Raw genomic sequence first — 20,974 nt, forward strand, 5'->3', positions numbered from 1 at the left:
TCCACTCTCTTTGCTCAAACGTATGCGCTCTCTCACACTCAGCAATTTACACACAATTATCATAGCTACTACAATTGCTACAAATCGAGTTCAGGCCAAACCGCTTCGTATGATATTCCGAAATCAGAGAAAAATGGCTGTTGGTACATAATTGTTGGAAGATTATCTACGAAAGAATTTGCTGCAATTTTGTATGGAGAGATTGTAAAGAAGAAATTTGTTTAAACAATAATTGTGAATGTTCCTTGGGTAATATACAAAGAATTTTAGTTATAAATAATAGCCTAATTCCTAGGTTTATGTAATTTGTAAAATGTGTTCCGAGTCTTTTTTGCTACGTTTGGCAATTGCTTTGTCGCCTCCATCGTGGGTACTTGGTGCTTCGTTTCGAAATGAAACGGAGCCATGAGAACTGCACGAATGGATCAGATGTCATGTGATAACTTGCCATACCAATATTTCGTCGAATATATTGTTTAAAAAATAATGAAATTTAAAGTAAAAGCACGTAGCTATATTCGCAAATCGATATTTGGTTAAATATATGTATGCATATATATATGTATGTATATATATATTGCACATACATATATACGTGGTACAAAGAAAGATGCATACATACATATTTTTCATTTTTATATGTATGTGTGTGTGTGTGTACACGTTCAATCAGTGTTGCTAACGCATATTTAATATGCGGGCAAAAATTAACTTAAATGACAGCTGTCGAAGTTTATTTGTTTGGAGATTTGTGGGAATTCTGAACTAATTATGATACTTGGTGAGACCATATACAAATTCAGGCCTACGAAGTAATTATTTTTGTTTTCTAAAAGCGTTAATGTTTTTAAAAATAAAAATAAAAGTAACTGAAATATACTGGTAAGCGAGAAAAAACATAAAATTATGTAGAATATTTTAACTATTTTTTGTATAAAACATGTAAAATCTGTGCTAGTATCCAATTTATTATATATACGTTGAGAAAAGTGTATATTAACATATAAGCAGTAAGTTATATATATAAAATATCATATAAATAAAAATTTTGCTAATTGCTTGCATATTAACACGTATTATATATAAAAATCAATATCAAAAGTGTAAACAAACGAATTCCTGTTAAGTCGTTTAAATTTATATCTACTTATTTTCATAAAGATTAACATACAAACTTTTTAAATACTCTATATCTTAAAATCAATAATGACGTGTATTATATTTTTTATAAGGTACATATATATTTTTTAATGATATATAATCCGGAATCATAAAATTTTCATTTCATGATCGGCCAACATTTTTGAAACAAAATATGCAATATTGCACTTAAGCCTTATACAAAAAATAGAATTATATTTTTTATTTCGTGAAAAACATTTACAGCCGTTTCCCATTTGTTTACCATTTTGACAAAGAAATACAATTTATTTGTTTACATAAATCAGCTGTTATTCTTACTAACATCCCTTCCTTTTATTTTTTTGGATGCCAAATGTCATTAATGGTGAAACGCAGGAACACTTAAGTTAAATAAAAATTAAAATTAAATGGAACTTAATTTTCAATTAAAAAATTTCATGAAACCGGCTGTTAAAGATTAATTTTCGATTTATAAAATGTTAATGCAAGCAATGAAAAGTGTGGTCGCGACATATAGCCTACGTCAGAACGGCGCTACTGTGATGTCTGAGCAAATATTACCATTTTGTGCAAATTAGTAATTGTTTTTATGAATGTTCAGACAAGTTTTTGAAATGGAACCTACTCTAATAATACACTAATGTGCTAATACAAAAAGGCCTTGTTTTTGCCCGTTAGATGAAATGCAACACTTTCTGAGTTGTGTATTCATCAGACATGAACTGAGAAATGAATGGTGATTTTATGCCTCATTCAAGTTGAAATTGTTGAATTGTTCATTACAGATATTTCATGTCAGTTTAAGCGAAACACATAAAATAATAAAATGTCTTATCTAAGTAATATATAAGGCACTACTATCTACCTACAAATACTACTACCTAATTATATAATACAAATATAAACAACGTACTGGAAAAAAAGCGTAAAATCTAAAAAAAAGTAATATAAAATGTATGATTAATACGTAAAGTATATTAAAATTAGCTCCTCCTACTCGAAAGGAGCATAAACTATATATAAATATATATATGTAAATATGTATGTATGTATATGTTTATATACCTAATTTGAAGGCTGCCAACAAAGACCGATTTCACACAGGCAATTTTTGTTGCGGCAATTCTTAACTTTATAGGAGAGGGGGCGACGAAGAGAGGAGAATTTCTCTCTCTTTCGCTTCCCTTGGTCGCCCCCTCTCCTATAAAACTAAGAATTGCCGCAACAAAAATTGCCTGTGTGAAATCGGTCAAAGAAAATGAGAGAGAGCGCGAAGGCGAAAATATGAGAGTAGCGTAGATAACGTTGTGCTCTCACATATTGACGTAAAATGTCCACTCTCTCGGGTATTGTCATTCCCATTAGTGTTTTTTGAATCGGTTATTACCCACGAAATGCGTATTATCATTAAAAAAAATACTGCGGTTTGTATGTATGTACAGCAGGAAATAAAGATTTCACCATTTTCGCGAACAGACTTTGACACACATCCATATGTACGTACGTGTGCTGATTTCCAACAGCACTGATCAGAGAGCACAAAGAATGCATATGCTTATTTAATTAGTACGTACGTTACAGTTTTTTTTGTAATTTGTATGTCAATATTTTATTGGCAAATTGTGCGAGAAATTAAACATCATTTACACAGTACATATCATCATATCAGTGTTGCAATATCACATTTATTACTAAAATCGGCGATAATTTATGGTTCATTTCATACTTTTTGTTTGGGAGCTTTCTCTTTTGTGTATTTACAGTGCACCATATTAACATACAAACTGCAACGTCAAAATTATAAATTATTACATTCATACATACATATTTACATGTACAGTAGGCACAAAACATGACAACAATAACAAAAGCGAAGAGAGACGGTTGCTCAATTCAGCAAGAGAGACAGACGCGCACTTTCAAGCAATTGTATGCCGACACACACTCGCACTCTTGTGATATATAAGTGTATACATATGCATGTCGTATGTATAGCGATGAAAATATGAGCAATTAATATTTTTTATCTTTACTTGGTCACATTTTTTGAAATAATATTGTGTTGTTTTCCTATTAAGTGATATGCTTGTTTATATGTCGAGTTGTCAGTTTCTCTATTTTATTATCGATTTGTTTAATTTTTTAAAGCTACAGTGAAAACTCCTTGCTACGAACCTAAATTATGTAAAAAAATGAAAAAGCTTAAAATTATTAGCATGCACACATACATACATACATACATACATATATGAATAGTATATAAGAAAAAAGGCATAATTGCAAACATTGAAAGAGTTAATTAAGCGTGAGATTTGCGTGCTGGCATAAATTAATAACAGTATATTTAAATACATGTGGTTTTATCATATATTTTCAACACATTCCGTATTAATTTATAATTATTTTTATTAAATAAGTGTTGCTTAATGCGATTTTTTTTAATATTAATTATTTCCTTTGTAATATAACGCTGTCAACTGATTATATCTTATCTACAAGGCTTATTCATCCAATAACAGCGCCATAAACCAATACAATACTAAGCGTTAAATTACAATAAACAAAATTGTTCATAGAAGTAATAACTTCATAAAACAAAGTGCATTTATCGCTACGTATGTATATTAATTTTCGCCACTGTGCCTCTTTCCCCTTCTTTTTGTTGTTAAATTAACACTCAACAGCCCTTTGTTGTTGTCCGTATTGTTTACAGTTGATTTGTTGGCATTGGGAACGGCTTTAGATAATTGAGAACAGTAAAACAAGAGCGAGCAATTGTCTCTCCTATATATACATACACAAAAATTGGAGAAGGCAGTTGAACTGTCAAAAAATCGATTGTAAATGACGATTGTTGACAAACGTTTGTGATTTAAGTGTTTACTTTTTTAATTATTCATTTCGACTTAACCATTCATTTAATATCATTAAAATCCCGTTTTCAGAAATGATTATTTAATTTTTTTTTGTATTTCTTCCTAGTAGTTTTTACAATTATTTTTGGTTTATACATACATACATACGTATGTCATATCGCTGTAAAAACATAAGTAAAATTCTCATTAATTCGAAAGCTCCAGTGTAATTTGTTAATTAGAAATTTATATTAAATTTAATTAAATTTCATTATTAGTTTATAACACTGTGATAGTTTTTTTTTCAAAAAAAAAAGACAAGACCAAATTCTACATTAAAAAAAAAATGGATTAAATTTCAGTTTTTTCGACATATTGGCTATAAGGACACAAAAAACATTGATTTTGGGGTTTACAGTCATCTAAGAACTTATAGACGGACTTATTCTAAGAAGCTTTGCCAAAGAAAGTTTACCAAAAAAGTCAACATTAAAAAAGTTAGAGACCCAAGAAAAATGTGCCTTTCTCTTACAATGGGCAACTTTGATGAAAAACTTCAACAAAAATTTTTGTATGACACCATGATTGTAACTCAAAAAAGTAATTTCGATTCGTAGGACCCGAAATAGGAGGAAACCGTCGAATTTGGTCTTGTATTTTTTTTGACTATCACAGTGTAATTTACAAAATTATAAATTTGCTCCGGTATAATTAATTTATTAAATTTTGATATTTTTTAAATTAAATTACTATATTATTTTATAATAAAATTATAAACAACACAAAATTATTAAAATTACCTAATACATATGTATATTATTAATATAAATCGATAACTTTTGAATTAAGCTCCAGTGTTATTTCTAAAATTCTAACTTGCAATTAATCGATAATTAGAATGCTCCCGCGCAATTATTTTATGCAATTTTGATACTCAATTCTTTTACTATTTTTTGTTTAAATTTTCAAATTTAAATGTTTAACATTTTTTTTGGTTTTTCTCAATGGTTTGTGTAAATTTCAATATACAACGTTTAAGCTTTGTTTTAAATATATTTTAATTACTTCCGTTACTTTTAACAGTGCAGTTATTTACCACATAACTGGTATGCCTTACACATGCATTAATAATGGAGTACTCAATAGAATTATCAATTTGTTGTTGTTCAATATATATTTCCTTATTAAATTGTTGTAAATAACTAAGTTGATTTTAGCCCAAAGTTAGCCAAACAGTAAACATAACCTAAAAATAAGTTAATTTATCTGCTTACAAGCAAAAATAAGAGTTAACTGTAAATTTTACTAGCTCAAGAGATTTAATTTGTATACATATATAATACAAGTGAAGGCTTTGAAAGATATAGTTCATGGCAAATGTGTTTATAAATAAACAAGTTTCTGCTACATGCACTCAATATTATCATTTAACCTTTGCTTGTACATATGTGTGTGTATGTGACCCTATATAAGTATATATTTATATTTATGTATGTCTGTAGATACAACCTGCATACTTCTCATTTATTTCCCTTACCATTTGTCTACCTGGCGCACCTATGATTGATTGTTTTTGTATTGTTTGTTTGAGAAATCTCCATAATGCAACGATAATGCCAGTCTGAATCTAAGCCACAGTACCAGTTTTCAATTTCAGCTTACTATATGTGTGCGCTAGTGATGAACGAAAAGTGATAGAAACTAGATGTATTTAATTTTAAATGAAATCTGTAGGTAACTACTTGTAATATAAGGCATTCTCTATTTATATGTATAATTATATTTTATTTGTAATTATTATATTTTTTACTGTCAAATATTTGCAGAAACAACTAATTTATTTGTTGAAATGAATGAAACATATCTCTAATACTAACTACTTCATGGCAAACAAATCTGATTTTTGTGCATCTGAAGGCATGTATGTGATGTGTCAAATATTTGACAGCTGCATACATAAAAAGTTTGTGCATTGTATATGTATGTGTGTTGTTGTTATAACATGTTACATATATTTTTTAAGCTGTTGAAATAACAATCCTTCATTGCATGCACAAAAAATCTCAACGCTGCATTGAAGTATACCCGTACATTGTGGAAAGCAAAACAGCTGTAGTAATATACCACAATGCACTGTTGTTCTTGTTGTTGCTATATGTAAAAGCAGCTGCAGTCATAATTTTTGAACTATTGCAAGTAATTCCCGCTCTAATCCAGTGTAAACAGCGGTAATGCAAGCATTTAATCGATTTTTACCCACTTCTTGGTGGTGGCATGGTTTGCGTCTATGCTTAGCAAATGATGATGTTTATGTATGGCATTTCCTTTTCCCTCACATTCGCGCTTATATTAATACAACAGCTGTTTCGCGCTACAAGTGTGAAATGTTTTTTTTTCGTAGTAATGTACAAATTGTTGCTTTGTTTTGTTGTAAAATATCAAATCGTGCTTATTGCAATTATAAAAAACCGCTACTCGTGTACATGTTTAGATTTGTATACTTGAGTGTGGAAGTGTTGAAATTATTGCGCTCTTTTGTGGCTGCTAATTTCTATATGTAACTGCAGATGTTTTAAATGTGCTGGCAATTGTGAAACCAGTTTACATGAATGTACAGATAAATATTTGAAAACTAGCTTGTTCAAATTTTCACAATTTTAACAAATTCACAGTGAATCATTTACTTAACAGCGAAATACCAGCTATACATAACTACAATAAATATGTACATATGCACGTCCGTTTGGTCGAGTGTTTCCGGTTAGTCACATAAACCAAATAGTGATTAAAAATGCAAAAAAAAAAAAATAATGATAAGCTTTGTATGTGGTTTCAAAAAAAATTTTGCTGAAACATACTACGGTATACTCTCGAAAAGTAAATCGATTGGTATTTTGGGTACTTTACTTTTTCGAATAATTTACTTTTCCAAATATATACATAAATTATCTGTTTTTATAATATTAAATGCATTTTTAAACTTAAAAAATTCATTCATTTATTTGCTTCAATAAAACATATGGATTTACATGGAAAACATATTTACATTTACATACATACATATGTATTTACTATGGAGAGAAAAAATCTTGAATATTCTTTTGTTTTTTTTTTTTCTTTTGGAATATATTTTCTGACCATTTTTGTACGACAATTCAAAAAGTCTGACACCTGATTTGCATCGTTTTCATTTTTAAACCAGTGGATCAAGTAGGAGAGTTTATTTACTAAAAAGATGCGATAAACAAGAGAGTAAGTGTTTTTGCAACATCGTAAAAAACGCTGCTTGCTTCGTTTCGAATTTTTTATCACACTCTCTGAAAAGTAAATTAAAAAATTTACTTTTTCGAGGTGCATGTGTAATCTTAAAGGTGATTAACTTTTCCGCGATTATTTACTTTCTGAGAATTTACTATTCGAGAGTATACTGTACTATATGTTTTATAAACAGCATTATTAAATTTAAATTATACATACTACATAATAAGTAGGTACTCAAAATAACGACTCAAGTGTCGACTTACGCTCAAGATTGCCACATTGGAGTGATTGCATTTATAAAACCACAATCAACAGAAATTACGCGAAAGACCTACGCAGTTTATAAGCAATATAATGAAATATAATACATTGTGTAATATATTTTTCTTTACACTGAAATCATTAGTTTACTCAGAAATGCAAATGAATACATACATGTATGAGAGCTCAAAGCTCTCAATTGTAAATACTTCAAAGTTCTCATCAAGAATAATGTTGTCCAATGTCTTAAAACATTAAACTTAAGGTTAGGGGTAGTCAGAGACACGAAAAAATGAAAATTTTCAGTAATTTTTTTTTGCTATTAAATCATGTTATTTTACAAATGTAAATAGCATCCTTGGAGATTTATCTAAAATCAATCGGATAAAAGAAATTTGTTTCATAAATACATAATCCCGGGCCTGAACTAAACTTTTTTTGCAAAAATTAACAAAATGGCGGCCTCAGGAAATTTTTTTCTAGATTTTCGGGAAAAATCAACAGTTAATTGGTCTTAAAATATCGAAATTTTTGAAAAAAAAAATCTTTGGTTCAGGCCTGAGTTTATTATGCATTCTAAAAGCTGTAGAAATTTCATTTCAGTTGTCACTAGTTCAAAAAACATAGTTTTGAGAAAAAATCTTTTAAAGTTTCACACTAGCGTGTTGCGAGTGCCGGAGCGCTCGTTGTTATTTGTAGAATAACTCTAAAAGCAATTATCGGATAAACTTAAAATTTTCAGAGTATATTTTTAAAATATTACACTTAACGAAAATTAAAAAAAAAAAATGATTTTTTGAAAATCCTACTACCCCTAATCCCTAAAAAATATCAAAATTCTTAGTTTCTTCAGAGTGAAAGTTTAGAGCACAGAAACTATCAGCAATTGTGAGCAACGTCAGATTGTGAGAGCGAGCGATAGTACTCTCCATGAGAGAAATTCATGTACTTCACAACACTGTCATTTAAAAAACATATAAATAAGCTCTTCGTATGAAATATCATTCATTTATAACAGTATCAGTCTGTGCTAAAGCATTGCGCTAAAAAACATAATACTTACGTGAAGAATAGGTATGACTACTACTACTAATATAAGTTGATATTAAAAATCTCAGCTGAAAAGGTCTACCCGTATATATTAAACTTTTTGTAAATGTAAAAACTAAATCAATTGTAAATTGTTGATTTTGAAATCATTTGTAATGTGCTTTGTTTCGAAAACGTGACAACGACTAAGTACATTGCACCATTATTTGTAATGACACCATTAAGTACTTGAGTATTTAAAAACAAATTGCAGAACGGTTTCAATTATTTTGTTATTTATCAATTGCACTTGATATTGAAAGGAAAAGCACAAAATGTGACATTATTCAAAAGTCATGTATTTCATGAGGCAAATATGTAGCAATTAGAGATTATAAAATTTTTGAACAATCCGAAATGTATATGCAATGTATGTGTCATTATTTCGAGACTGTACTTGCCATTTTCACAAAATTTTTTAAATTTTTGAAACTTATATGAATCATATTCGCTAATGGTTTCAATGAATCACTTTCATATCGCTCATTTACTTGAATAGTGTCACAACTCAAAAAAGTCGATTTTAATGTAGATCGTTGGAAAACGTTTTATTGAACTGAATTCATTGCAATAAAACAAAACACAATTATTTAGTTACAATGCATTATAAAACTCATGATAGAACCGCGGAATAATGTTCTTTTCAATTAATTCATTAATATCTTCTCTTTTATTATTTGGAATCCCAATTTTACACTTGTAAGCTTTGGTTAAGTCAATTCTTGTATTTTGCTGCTTCTTGGAACTGATTATATTTGCTTCGCTGTATTGTGCCTCAGCGTAAGATGTTTTGAAAAAAACAGTGTTGGGTGACGCGCGTTGTACTTTTAGTACTTTAAGTTCAGAAAGTTTAATTTGTCGCATATTGAAAGGACCCATGTCATTCAGTAATATTTTCAGCTCAAAAAAGTCTTCATAGCACATTTCTTTCACAAGTAATGGTTGACCAGTTTTCTTTGCTGATCTAATTATTGTAATTAATGATTCAGTGGTGTAAATTGGACCACTTTTGAGCATACGTTTAGTTACGCGCTCTATTAGAGTATGTGCTGAATCAACTTCGTTTTGGTTATGGCCTTTGATAAGGAACTTGTGTGTGATGGATTTTATGCCCAAATATCGTACGGCATATAAATACATAACAATGATGAACTTATTTTCCTGTTGTCCAGCACAATTATCGGAATAAAATATGATTTCATCGTGATTATTTTGCGCCAAACTTTTTATATATTCCAAAACGCATGTGCCTAATTCATTAACGCCACGCTTGCCATTGGCTTCATCCCAAACGTAGCATTGACAATTATTTGTTTTCATATTGTATACAGTGAAATTAAACACATTTATTTTAGATTTGTAGTAGTATGTGGAGGCTTCGCCTTTCGGTAATTGCATGATGGCTTGCCAATTATAGACTGCTACGACTGCATTTTCATTTTCGATGTCTTTTCTTTTAGCTTCTTGCGCAAAATTTGACTCCTGCAAGTGGTTTTCATGTATGGCTTTGTAGCTCAATTTTTCTGCTGCTGTCATATCAGTGTAGGCCTCGCATTGTGCGCACAAATCCTTTTTTGGCGCGAAAAATGAGATATTGAAGTCTTCCGTAAATGTTGTATAAAAATAAATGTACGTAGCAAATGCTTGCTTCTTTTCTTTGCACAGATCAACATAGTCTCGATAGATACTTGATATTGTTTTACCGCCCTCAATGTATATTTTAGTTGTATTTGCCGCCGTGTAATGGCTTTCGATTTTGGGAATATTTTCAATAAACTCCCTAACTCCAGCTGCTATGTGAGTATCGACTTTTTTATGTTTACCATGTTTGCCTCGCTGATCAGGTTCCAATACTTCGTTAGCTTTAGCTGGTTTTTCAAGTTTTGCCATAACGGTACGTATTGGCCGATCATTGATATCAAGTGTGTTTTTAAAAAATAATTTGCAAACACGTATAGCAACATCGCCATTTTGCAAAAAATACGCCATATTATTTTGACGAGGAGTTCTTTTATTTTCGCCCACGCACACGGAGCGGTGTCTGGGCTCCACGATTTGCATACAATTAGCAATAAATTGCCTTTGTTTCTCAATATCAGCAAGTGCCCAATATGTCGAAAATATTTCTTTTCGGTTATCCTCGTTAAAATGTTTTGTACATTCATAACGGCAATTTTTACAAGCAGGTTTTATTTCTCTTTTATCTCGCATAATTTTCTTCAAACTTACATATTGCTCTCCACTGTTACGCTTTTTCTTAATAATGTTTATTTTCCATTTTTCTGGTTGCTTCCTTCTTTTTCTGCCTGTCTTTGCTGGGTTAAATTTATTGATAGCAGCATTTTCTGTGTTCGCAGTTGATGTTGGTAGTCGTACATCAGAAGAAACCTTTCGAAGTGGTGGCGTCAAAGATATTGTACTAGAAGAATCTTCTACAAAAAATATATCATCACTTTGGTTAACTACAGCGGCGGCTGAACTCATTCGTGCCTCGTTATTGCTGTCGACACTGTTACTGGACGCATTTGTCATGTCAACTATGGAAACGCCACAGTCTTCCCATGACGATGATGAACGTGGTGACACAGTTGCTGACATTTTGCACTAACCTAAAAAATTACAATTTCATGATTACATTATCAACAAGAGCGTATAATTTTGTGTTATTAAGGGTACAATTATCTTAAATAGTGACACATTTACATTTTAATATAGTGACACATAATAATTTAATACATTTATCAAATGCAACGCCATAAAACCAAATACTTCATTCGGCGTTTATAATTTTTTCAAAAATATTGTCTCCAAACAAAATTCTACGGTTTACAAGAAATTTAGCAGCATGAAAAATGATTTTTGCAATTACCTTTTCACTAATATCGTTCGTTCTGAAAAACAAAAACAAACTTCACGTCATGACAATTCTGACACAACTGAGATGTGTCGTTGTTGTGGTTAAAAAATAATACGACATAACAAGCTGAATAACGTCACATACTTACACACACATTCAAGTTTTTCAGTTTGCAATTTTTACAAAATATGGACAATGAAACTGCGCACATACATATATTTCTGCATACTCAGCAATCGGATTTTTTTAGTTGTGACACTATTCGTGTAGATGAGCGATATACAATCATATACATTTTCTTTTAAGCAATTCAGCATATCAAATATACATACATACATATTTAAACTGTATTTTGTAAAATTTAAATTGAAACATACCGAAAACTTAACCCCTGAAAAATTAGGCGATTTTCGTGAATATTTGTTTTAAGAAAGTACTCGATCGAATGTTTCGAAGTTTTTTTTGGATATAATAAGCTATATTTTCAGCAATATTTTATGATTTTTTGTAGTTGTCGTAGTTCTGGAAAAAATGTCGTTATTTTAGGTAAAAAATGGTCGTTTCTTTAAAGCCAAATTGACAATTTTCAACCAAACAAAATATCATTGTATAGTAAATATCAGTTTCAATTTGAAGTCGATCGTTCAATTTCTCGTTGAGTTATGATGTCAGCAATTTTGAAAAATGTCGTTTCGAGGAAAACGCGTTTGAAGCTTCAACTATAGCGGTTTATACTTGTAAGCGGTCACTCTTTAAACGCTGCCATTCAAAAACTACTCAAGATACGACCTTGCCGACTTGCAGGATATTTTTGAAAGTATAATCTATCGAATAAGCAATAAAAATCGTTTTTTTTTTGAAAGTGTCACACTGGTATAGCAACTTAAACAGTATTTTGTAAACAGTATTTGTCGCTTGCCGTGAACAGCATTACTCATTGCTTCATCTAAACTCCATAAAACAAAAATGTTTCAATAGTACATGGATAAACCTAGTTATTGAACGATGGAAAAAATATTAAAATTTGTATTTTCGACAGAATTTGACAATAAACAATTAATTAGTTTTTGTAAAATTTTCGCCATATATTGGCTCGATAAATAATGTCGTTTCGCTTCATAACTTTTGGAGAAATCCTGTCCAACGACTCAAAAAATTGAGTTTTGGATTAAACGCGTTTAAAGTTTTAAATTGAAACTGAACTGTTCGGAACTTCTAAAGTGAATATCGATTAGAATTTTACTTGAATCGATCAAAAACCAAACGACCGATAAGACCAAAAAAAAGACCATGAATTTTGGTATCTCTAAATGTATATTTGCTATATTTTTAAATTTAACGATTTTTGGTTATATGGAAATATTTTTTTAACTAATAGGATAATAATTTTATTTTTAATACAAAAAAAATTCTTATATAAACTTCACAGCTGTCGCTTAATTTTTTTGGTACTCTACTTACTATACACATCTACTATGTCACTACTTTGCGAAAAACAATACTGAATTAAACCAAAAAAAAAAAACACATTTCTCTTGCATAAATGTCAAATCGATTTTCAATTTAATTTTATAAGTATCTCAAAAAAATATATTGTACTATTGCAGCTGCAGTGAAAGAAACTACAATGAACCCATTCTCTACTATTATTTTGTATTTGCAGATTTCTACAACTATATAAGATCTCTTAAGTTCTTAATTAAATAAGGAAAACTTTCAATAAACCATTAGCTGTACTGTTAATACACGTTTTATAACGAGTTACTACAAACAAACGAGCGCTTGAATCATTAACAAGCATAAAACAAATAGCAAAGCATATTAAATTTGCACGATAACACATGAGACTAATGTCAGCATGTCCGAGGAAAGCAATACAGTGAGTTGTGATGCCACCACAAGTGAGCCGACAATAGTGTCCGCCACAAAGGCGACCACAACAGCTGCCACACAGCAGGTCGCTGCAAATGCTGAGCCTCTTGATATGGAGGACTTAGAAGATGGTGAAATCGATGATGATGAGGATGATGATGATGTTGTTATTACAAATACAATAACGAGTAGTGCAAATAATGCGAGCGCCACTTCGACTGTCAATGATAATGGTGGCACACCACAAAAAATAACGGATGCGGTGGCGAAAATACCGATAATCGACTTGTCACATGATCATACGCCATCGCCCACAGCTGCGGTGACAGGTGGCAGCAACAGCAAGTCGGATGCTGCCGCCAAGTCGCGCAGAAACAAAAAGGGTCAACCGCCAGCAGGTAGGGGTCGTAATACAATTTTGAAATAAACTCGCCATATGTTGTACTGTTATATAGTAATTTTTGTTGATTTTTGACATTTATTTTGCATAGATGATTACATGGAGGAGGTGGAGAAATCGCTGTCAAACATTTTAAATAAAGCTGGCGTTAAGCCACAATTACCCAAGTGCTTGGAGGCACGTCAACAGGACACGAAGGACAATGATTCGTCTGCGCCCGGTCATGGCCAGAGTAGAAGTAGCAGGCGCAGAAAGCGTAAAAAACAACGCGAAGATAGGGAGAAGGAAAAGGATCGCAAGGATAAGGTAATTGAAATGCATTAGAATTAGCAAATGAAGTAGAACAATAAACTAGTTTTATGAATGAAGTTTTAAAAAACATATTTAAATATTTTCCATTTAAAACATAATTTACTTCATACTTTCCTGCAGGATAAATCACGTTATATGTCGCCGGAGTCCTTTAATGGCGCCGCGCCACCAGAAGATGATGAGGACGACTTCGAAATGTTGAATGTGGTCGGTGGCAGTCCTTCCAGCACACCCGCGCCCAAATATGCACCATCCGCCTATCCCGTTTACGACTCGGCTGACGAATCGTACACATCGTACGACAGCGACTCACTGGATGGGGCTGGTGATAGAGGTGGCGGCGGTGGTGGTGGCGATAATAAACGTCGACGTAGGCGCAACAAAAAGGATCGCAAACGTGGACGCGATCGACGTGCGCGCAGTCGGGACGATAACGGACGTAGTGGCATACCAGAGAAACGCTCACGACGCGACTCAAATGTATGTGTAATTTGTTTTTTTGTTTATATAAATTAGAGTTAATAATGTTAATAAAATATTTCGCTTCCATGTAGGATGACAAACATAGACAGGAGCCCCGCAAAATGGAGTTGTGCAAATTCTATTTGATGGAGTGTTGTGCCAAAAAAGATAAATGTTCCTACATGCATTCGGATTTCCCATGCAAATACTATTATCTTGGTATGGAATGTCCCAATCGTGAAACGTGTAAGTTCATGCACGAAGCACCGTTGTCCGAGCAACTGCGCAATATATTGCTAAAGCATTTAGAAACCGCGCCCAAAGAGATACTTGGCAATTTCAAAAGAATATCACGTGATAATGCCATCGCAATGATGACGAAACGCAATGAGGAATTATGCAAAGAATACAAAGTGGAGAATACTTGGTCAACCATAGTTAATATATCAACGGGTAATAATAGGCGTGGCAATCAAGGTGGTGGTGGTAGTAATTCAACGAATGATCATCATCAACATCAAAGCCAACAACAACATCAGCAACAACAATCACACAGTAATATACCCTCACTATTTGATATTGTTGTGAAGCCGCCAGTGTCACTGCTAAGTGTGGACAAACATCGTAAATCACGTTGGACAGATTCAAGTACACGTGAAGCATCACCGCCACCGCCAGCGCCAGCGCCAGAGCATAACGCCAACAGCGCACAGTTGCCCAGCTATTTGGATTTGAAAAATCTCGACGGCATCATGAAAACGGAACACATACAAAAGCTAACACAATTGGGTATAACCAATTTGCAGGAGATCAATCGGTTCACATTCGGTCAACTGCAAGAGATCGGCATTGACTTCGTAGAAATCAGTGAAGTACAGAAGAAAGTGCAAAGTAAAATGGAAAACAATGCAGCCAAGGAGGATGAGGACACAGCGTAAGTAATCAAGTATTATAAATAGCGCACATGTATGTCCTTATATGTTAGTTGTAGTAATATATTTTCTTTTTCGTTTTTTTTTTTTTAATTATTCGTGTTATTTTATTTCTAAAGAAATATTTATTTAAATTGTATGCCTTATCTACACATAATTAACCGCATAACATTAGTTTCATTACTTTTTTTGTTTTGCTTTATGAATAATTTTCGTGTCAATTAGAAATTATAAATTCCTGATCCCATACACCATAACCTCAAAAAAAAATGCAAAACAGGCATATGTGCCTAATTGTTGCTAGTTTTCTTGGTTTATATCAATTTTGATTAAATTTGCATGTACAGCGTTAAATAATATAAAGCTCTTAGTATACGACTTAACATTTTTTTTTTTCAAAATACTGCCTTATGTCTCTAATTGCGCTTTAATTACTTTACATTTGCATTATTAACCGTTATTTGTATATTTTACCCAACCCATTTTACTTGAATAATTTGTGTATGTATTTGTATTGATTTGATTGTTTTTATTTTTAATTCTTTTCATTCAACGTAATTGTATTATGCCATCCACTACATATAGTCCTACAACACGCGATGTTGATATGCGTTCTATTCCTAGTGCTACAACAACTACAGCAGCCATGGAAACTTTATCAGCAGGCCCTGCTTCAACACGTATGAATCTTAATATGGATTTGGACTCGAATAGTAACAACAGCGGCGGCGTAAAGCGTTTCGAATATTCACAATATTTAAAGGATTCGAATTTAGCTTACGATCGCAATGATGCATGTAAGTATAATCAAAATAATATTCTAGGTTATGTATGAACTTTGGCGTTTTTGGGTGTCACCACTTCACTAAATTTTGCTCCGATATCTCACATATTAACCGATATATGCGGTATAAAGCCCACCGGAAGTTTGATAATTTGATGCAAGGGGAAGTTATGACCCAATTTGGACCATTTTTGGGACTGAGACACACTATTAAAAGAAAAATATTCCTTCTGAATTAAATTGAAATATCTGACAGATTTACCAACATTTTTGATGAAAATTAGGCGTCGAGTTATCTTCCTTAGGCGCCGAGTTATCTTCAATGTACGATATCTGGGGCATTGACAAGTTATAGTCCAATTTCGACAATTTTTCCACAAGTGGTGCCACAGCTCAAATACAGTATTTGTGTAAAGTTTTATTCCACTGTCTTCATTGGATCCTAATGTATATTTTATAAAATGAAGGAATCAGATGGGATTCAATATTAAGTTATGTGGGTTCCGGTTTTCAACTCGTCTCGCCATCCTGATCATTTTGATATATATAACCTTATATCTAACTCGTCTAGTTGTATGACTTACGAACAACCGTTATGTGAAAAAAACTATTACTACTTTGTTACGAAAGTATAAAACTATTTATGACGATTTTTAAGCGCTGCGCTGATGCTTACAATCTAACCTAACCTCAATTCTCAACTGCACCACATTTAACAAATTCACAATTTTTTTCTCTTTTAGTTGAGGATGAACGTGATGAAGAGCAATTGGTCATCGATGACGGCAATCTCGATAATGAAGAGAATGCGCGAACAACATCAATTAATGAAAGTGACAATATGCACGATGAGGTACGTTTGAAACTAATTTGTCTTGACTTTTCTTATTTCTCTTAACAGTTTTACATGCATACTCATACGTGATTTCCTTTTATCTTTATTACAGCCGCCGAAGACTAGCAGCGATCTGGCATATCGGTTGGGCATCAATTTGAATCCCTACAATCCCTTCCGAACGAATCCGCTCGATTTCAAAAAGAACGACGATAAACCACATTCGAACAGCACGAGCGCTTATATTGGTTATCAGCCTAACGAACACACAAACGCAACGTCACGTGCACGTCGTCGCACGCGTTCGCGTTCGCGGTCACGTTCGCGCTCACGTTCCCGCTCGCAAACACCAACACGCACACAATCCACCACACCCGAAGCCTCCGACTCGGCTGACAATGATGATGGACCAAGCAAAAGCAAAGAACCAGTTTACGAGCGCAAAACCATGTACGACTTCAGTGCAGTACAAGCCGAAGAGGATGAGCGTCAGCTGTCGGAGCGCAGCATGAAAAATGATAAGGATATGCGTTATTTGAGCGGCAGTGGTAGTATATTACCACTCGATGGTGTGATGAATTACACACCGGCCACCGAAATCGACGGCTCCATCTCGTCACATCTGCCGCGTACATATAAGGTATTTGAGTTCGCCTTGCCACCAGCAAATTATGCGGATTTACGGCGCAGTTTGCGCGCCACCACACATACGGCAGATCCGCGAGTACGCCGCATACTCGGCTTACCCGAAACGCTTGCCACCACAGTGGCGTTGAAGCGTTCCGGACGCAAACTCAGCAACACCATCGCCTCACCCGAAGCTGACGAGTCGCCCAAATACTATACACCGCCCAGCTCACTCACCGTCACACCGACGAACAGTGAACGGCATACGAAAGAGCGCATCAGCGTTAGCAAGTCAGCGCCGACAACAACAACAGCGACATCACGTACGGATCCGCGTTTAGATCCCAGATGTGCGGCGAATTCAGCGTCAACGGCGGCTGCTGCCAAAGCGAATGAAGCAGAGAAGTCTGTTGGTAGCAGTGCTGCCGGTGGCATCGGCAATGCCGCGGGCGATGGCATAAATGCGGAAATTGCGGGCTTGGGTAAGGAAATGCGTGAGAAAATGCAAAGTTCCGATTGGTATCGCAAATTGAACTCGAACATGAAGATACAGTATAATCAAGAATTGGCGCGTCTTATCACCGAATTGCGGCGCTTCCATCAAGACACATCGCCCGACAAAAACTTTAATTTCATCAATTGCAATAAGAAGATCATCGACGACATACTAATACAGTTGGGCATTTTCATAGATGAAAATGGCGAGGTAAATAAAATCGAATCCGATAAACAGGAAGAAGCTGACATGAGTGCGAATGCCGAGGCACGTGTCGATTTTATGCAACAATTGGACTACGCACATCCACAGCGGAATTTCCCGAATGCCGGATTTGGCTTCCTCAATGATTTTCGCGAGCCACCGCCGAATTATCCCGGTAATCTGGTGATGCCACAGATGCCAATTAGCGCTAGCGCTTCGGGCATATCACCACTCCTGGTTAGTAGTAGTTTACTGGGACCTCCACCGAGGCCATTCAATCCGTTCGTCTCGAATGGGGGAAATTTCCAAGCGGGTGGACCACCACAATTGCCATTTGGTTTCTTAAACTTCCAGCAACAACAACAAATGGGCGGCGGTAACGGTCCCGGTAATTTCAATATGGGCGGCGGACATAATCGCCGAAATCCGCACAATCGTCGCAATTTTATTTAACAACAATGCAACTTAATGCAAGACTTAAATAATTAACTTAGTTGATATATTATATAAATCTAAATATATATACATATATATATATATATGATTTTAATGATAAGCAAACAATAATTACATAAGAATTTTTCATAAAAAATGGATTTGTGTAGCTAGCAATTAACATTTTATTATTTTTTAATAAATAAATATTTTTTATAAATAAATAAGTACAAGTATTAGTACATAAATGCGTATATAAAAACAAAAATTATGTGTACATTTGTTTGTTTTGCTGAGAGCAGTGTTCCACAAACTTAAATTGAAAAGAAAAATAAATAAAAGCAGGCCGTGGATTTCAAAATTAATAAAAAAATTACAAATTTAAATTAAAAAGCTAGTTTAGTGTTGCCACATAAATTTATATGCAGACTTCCATTGTTTTTTAAAGTTCATACAAAAAAAATAAATTAAATACAAAATAATAAAACATCATAAAAATAAAATAAACAAATTATAATAAATAATTTAATTAATAAAACAATTATAAAAGTAAAATAAACAATATATAAATAAATTAAAAATAAATTAATATACAAAAAAAAAAAATTTAAAAATAAAATAAACAATAAATTAATAGAAAAATAAAAAAATATTAAACAAAAGCGCAGATAACCTAAAAAGTTGTTTCACAATATTTTCTCTTACCAGTAGAAATAAGAAAATTATTTAAAATTCAAACACAAAATTATTTATTTACATAAATTTTGCAAGCCAATTTTACTTAAGAACTAGTAATCAAAATATTATTTGATGTTTTTTTCGCATTACAATTTTTACTGTCTGGTAACGCTAAAATTTTTATAAGAACTATTTTGAAAAATTATTTTTTTAATTTCGTTTTGTTTCTCTTTTCAACATTTATGAATATATAAAACTAAACTATATTTTTTCGAAAAATTAAAAAAAAAATTAATAGAAAACAAAAAATAAAAAAAAATTCGAACAAGCGAGTTTAAGAAAAACGAAAGCTATTTTTTTAAATATTTCAAATTCTAATTATTGAATTGTTTAAAACAATTTTTCATGTTTATTGAGTTTACAAAATTTAACAACAATTAAAAAAAAAAAATAAAGAATAACAAAAAATATAAAATTATAAAAAAAAATATAAAACGCAAAGAAAAGATTTTTTTTTTTAACTTTGTGTGCAAAAAAATAAAGAAATAGAAATAAAAATAACTTAAATACTCTCTCGACAAGACTACAGTCCCTGGAAGCTATGTTATAAAATTAGTATTATTATTTTTTTTATAAAATTTAAAAAAATTTATTTGAAAATTATTTCGATTAGTTGTAAAATAATTAAACATAACAAAAATTTATGTTTTTAATGTAAATACATGCATAAATTATTTTGTAAAAAATAAAATGTGAAAGAATATGTTTTGTATTAATTTCAAATATTTAATTTTTTTCGTGAGTTAACTTGCGACACTGTGCGTGCGCAGAATTTAAAATTTTTCAGTATTTACAGCGAATATATTATATATATACATATTTTAATTAAGGTTTAGCATTGATTTTTGAAAATGTCTAACGGCGTTGCGTGTGGGTGTAATGAATAACGACATGCTATTATTTATTTTTAATTAACTACACTTAAGATTTTTGTATGTAATTCACATAACAGTATGCTTATGTATGTATGTAGACATATACATATTATGTGTAAGTTAAGCTAAACATTTTGTTAAAAAACAAATCACATGAATTATACTACAGACCTACATAAGTACATATACGAGTATACATTTACATATGTATATTACCAGTGACATCGTTTATATGTAAATATCATACATACATATTTATCATAAAATTAAAAAATCATAGTTATTTAAACAACTTGAAATAGTTTAAATAAATAATAATATCAAATACGTTGTAATATCATAAAACAATAAATGTAGCAATTTATTTCAAGTAACCATTATTATTTCTTATGAAAACACCACGATTTAGGTTATTTTTGACCAAACAAATGACCAAATTTCATAGTTGGCTTTATCTTGGCTTTGGTGACGATATTGATTACCTTCTTCACAGCCAGTCTTGTTCTTTTGCAAAGTTTGATGTTGATTTATGTTAC

At 32.2% G+C, this 20,974-nt stretch overlaps 2 protein-coding genes across 8 annotated transcripts; one reads left to right on the plus strand and one right to left on the minus strand.

Annotated features, from left to right (window-relative positions):
- Nucleotides 1-79: 79 nt before the first annotated feature.
- On the plus strand, nt 80-20,317 carry LOC105219495 (protein suppressor of sable). 6 transcript variants are annotated; one of them, XM_011195671.3, is made up of 8 exons: nt 80-249; nt 13,130-13,736; nt 13,830-14,044; nt 14,171-14,530; nt 14,605-15,446; nt 16,069-16,241; nt 16,972-17,081; nt 17,176-20,317. In XM_011195671.3, exons 2-8 carry the CDS (start codon nt 13,325-13,327, stop codon nt 18,841-18,843), a joined length of 3,780 nt encoding a protein of 1,259 aa, XP_011193973.2. In that variant the 5' UTR covers nt 80-249; nt 13,130-13,324; the 3' UTR covers nt 18,844-20,317. The 6 variants fall into 6 exon arrangements, with proteins under 6 accessions (XP_011193973.2, XP_011193970.2, XP_028900933.2 ...); XM_011195668.3 differs by having other exon boundaries at nt 81-249; nt 16,030-16,241; XM_029045100.2 differs by lacking the exon at nt 80-249 and adding an exon at nt 1,826-2,097 and having other exon boundaries at nt 16,030-16,241.
- On the minus strand, nt 9,106-12,474 carry LOC105219498 (uncharacterized). Of its 2 annotated transcripts, none has more exons than XM_054232229.1 (2): nt 11,615-12,474; nt 9,106-11,218 (listed from the first exon to the last, which is right to left on the minus strand). In XM_054232229.1, the coding sequence occupies exon 2, from the start codon at nt 11,205-11,207 to the stop codon at nt 9,204-9,206; it is 2,004 nt and encodes a 667-aa protein (XP_054088204.1). In that variant the 5' UTR covers nt 11,208-11,218; nt 11,615-12,474; the 3' UTR covers nt 9,106-9,203. The 2 variants fall into 2 exon arrangements, with proteins under 2 accessions (XP_054088204.1, XP_011193975.2); XM_011195673.3 differs by lacking the exon at nt 11,615-12,474 and adding an exon at nt 11,479-11,608 and having other exon boundaries at nt 9,108-11,218.
- Nucleotides 20,318-20,974: the final 657 nt, after the last annotated feature.

Source organism: Zeugodacus cucurbitae, chromosome 5 (assembly GCF_028554725.1).
Source record: "Zeugodacus cucurbitae isolate PBARC_wt_2022May chromosome 5, idZeuCucr1.2, whole genome shotgun sequence".
Lineage (NCBI taxonomy): Eukaryota > Metazoa > Arthropoda > Insecta > Diptera > Tephritidae > Zeugodacus > Zeugodacus cucurbitae.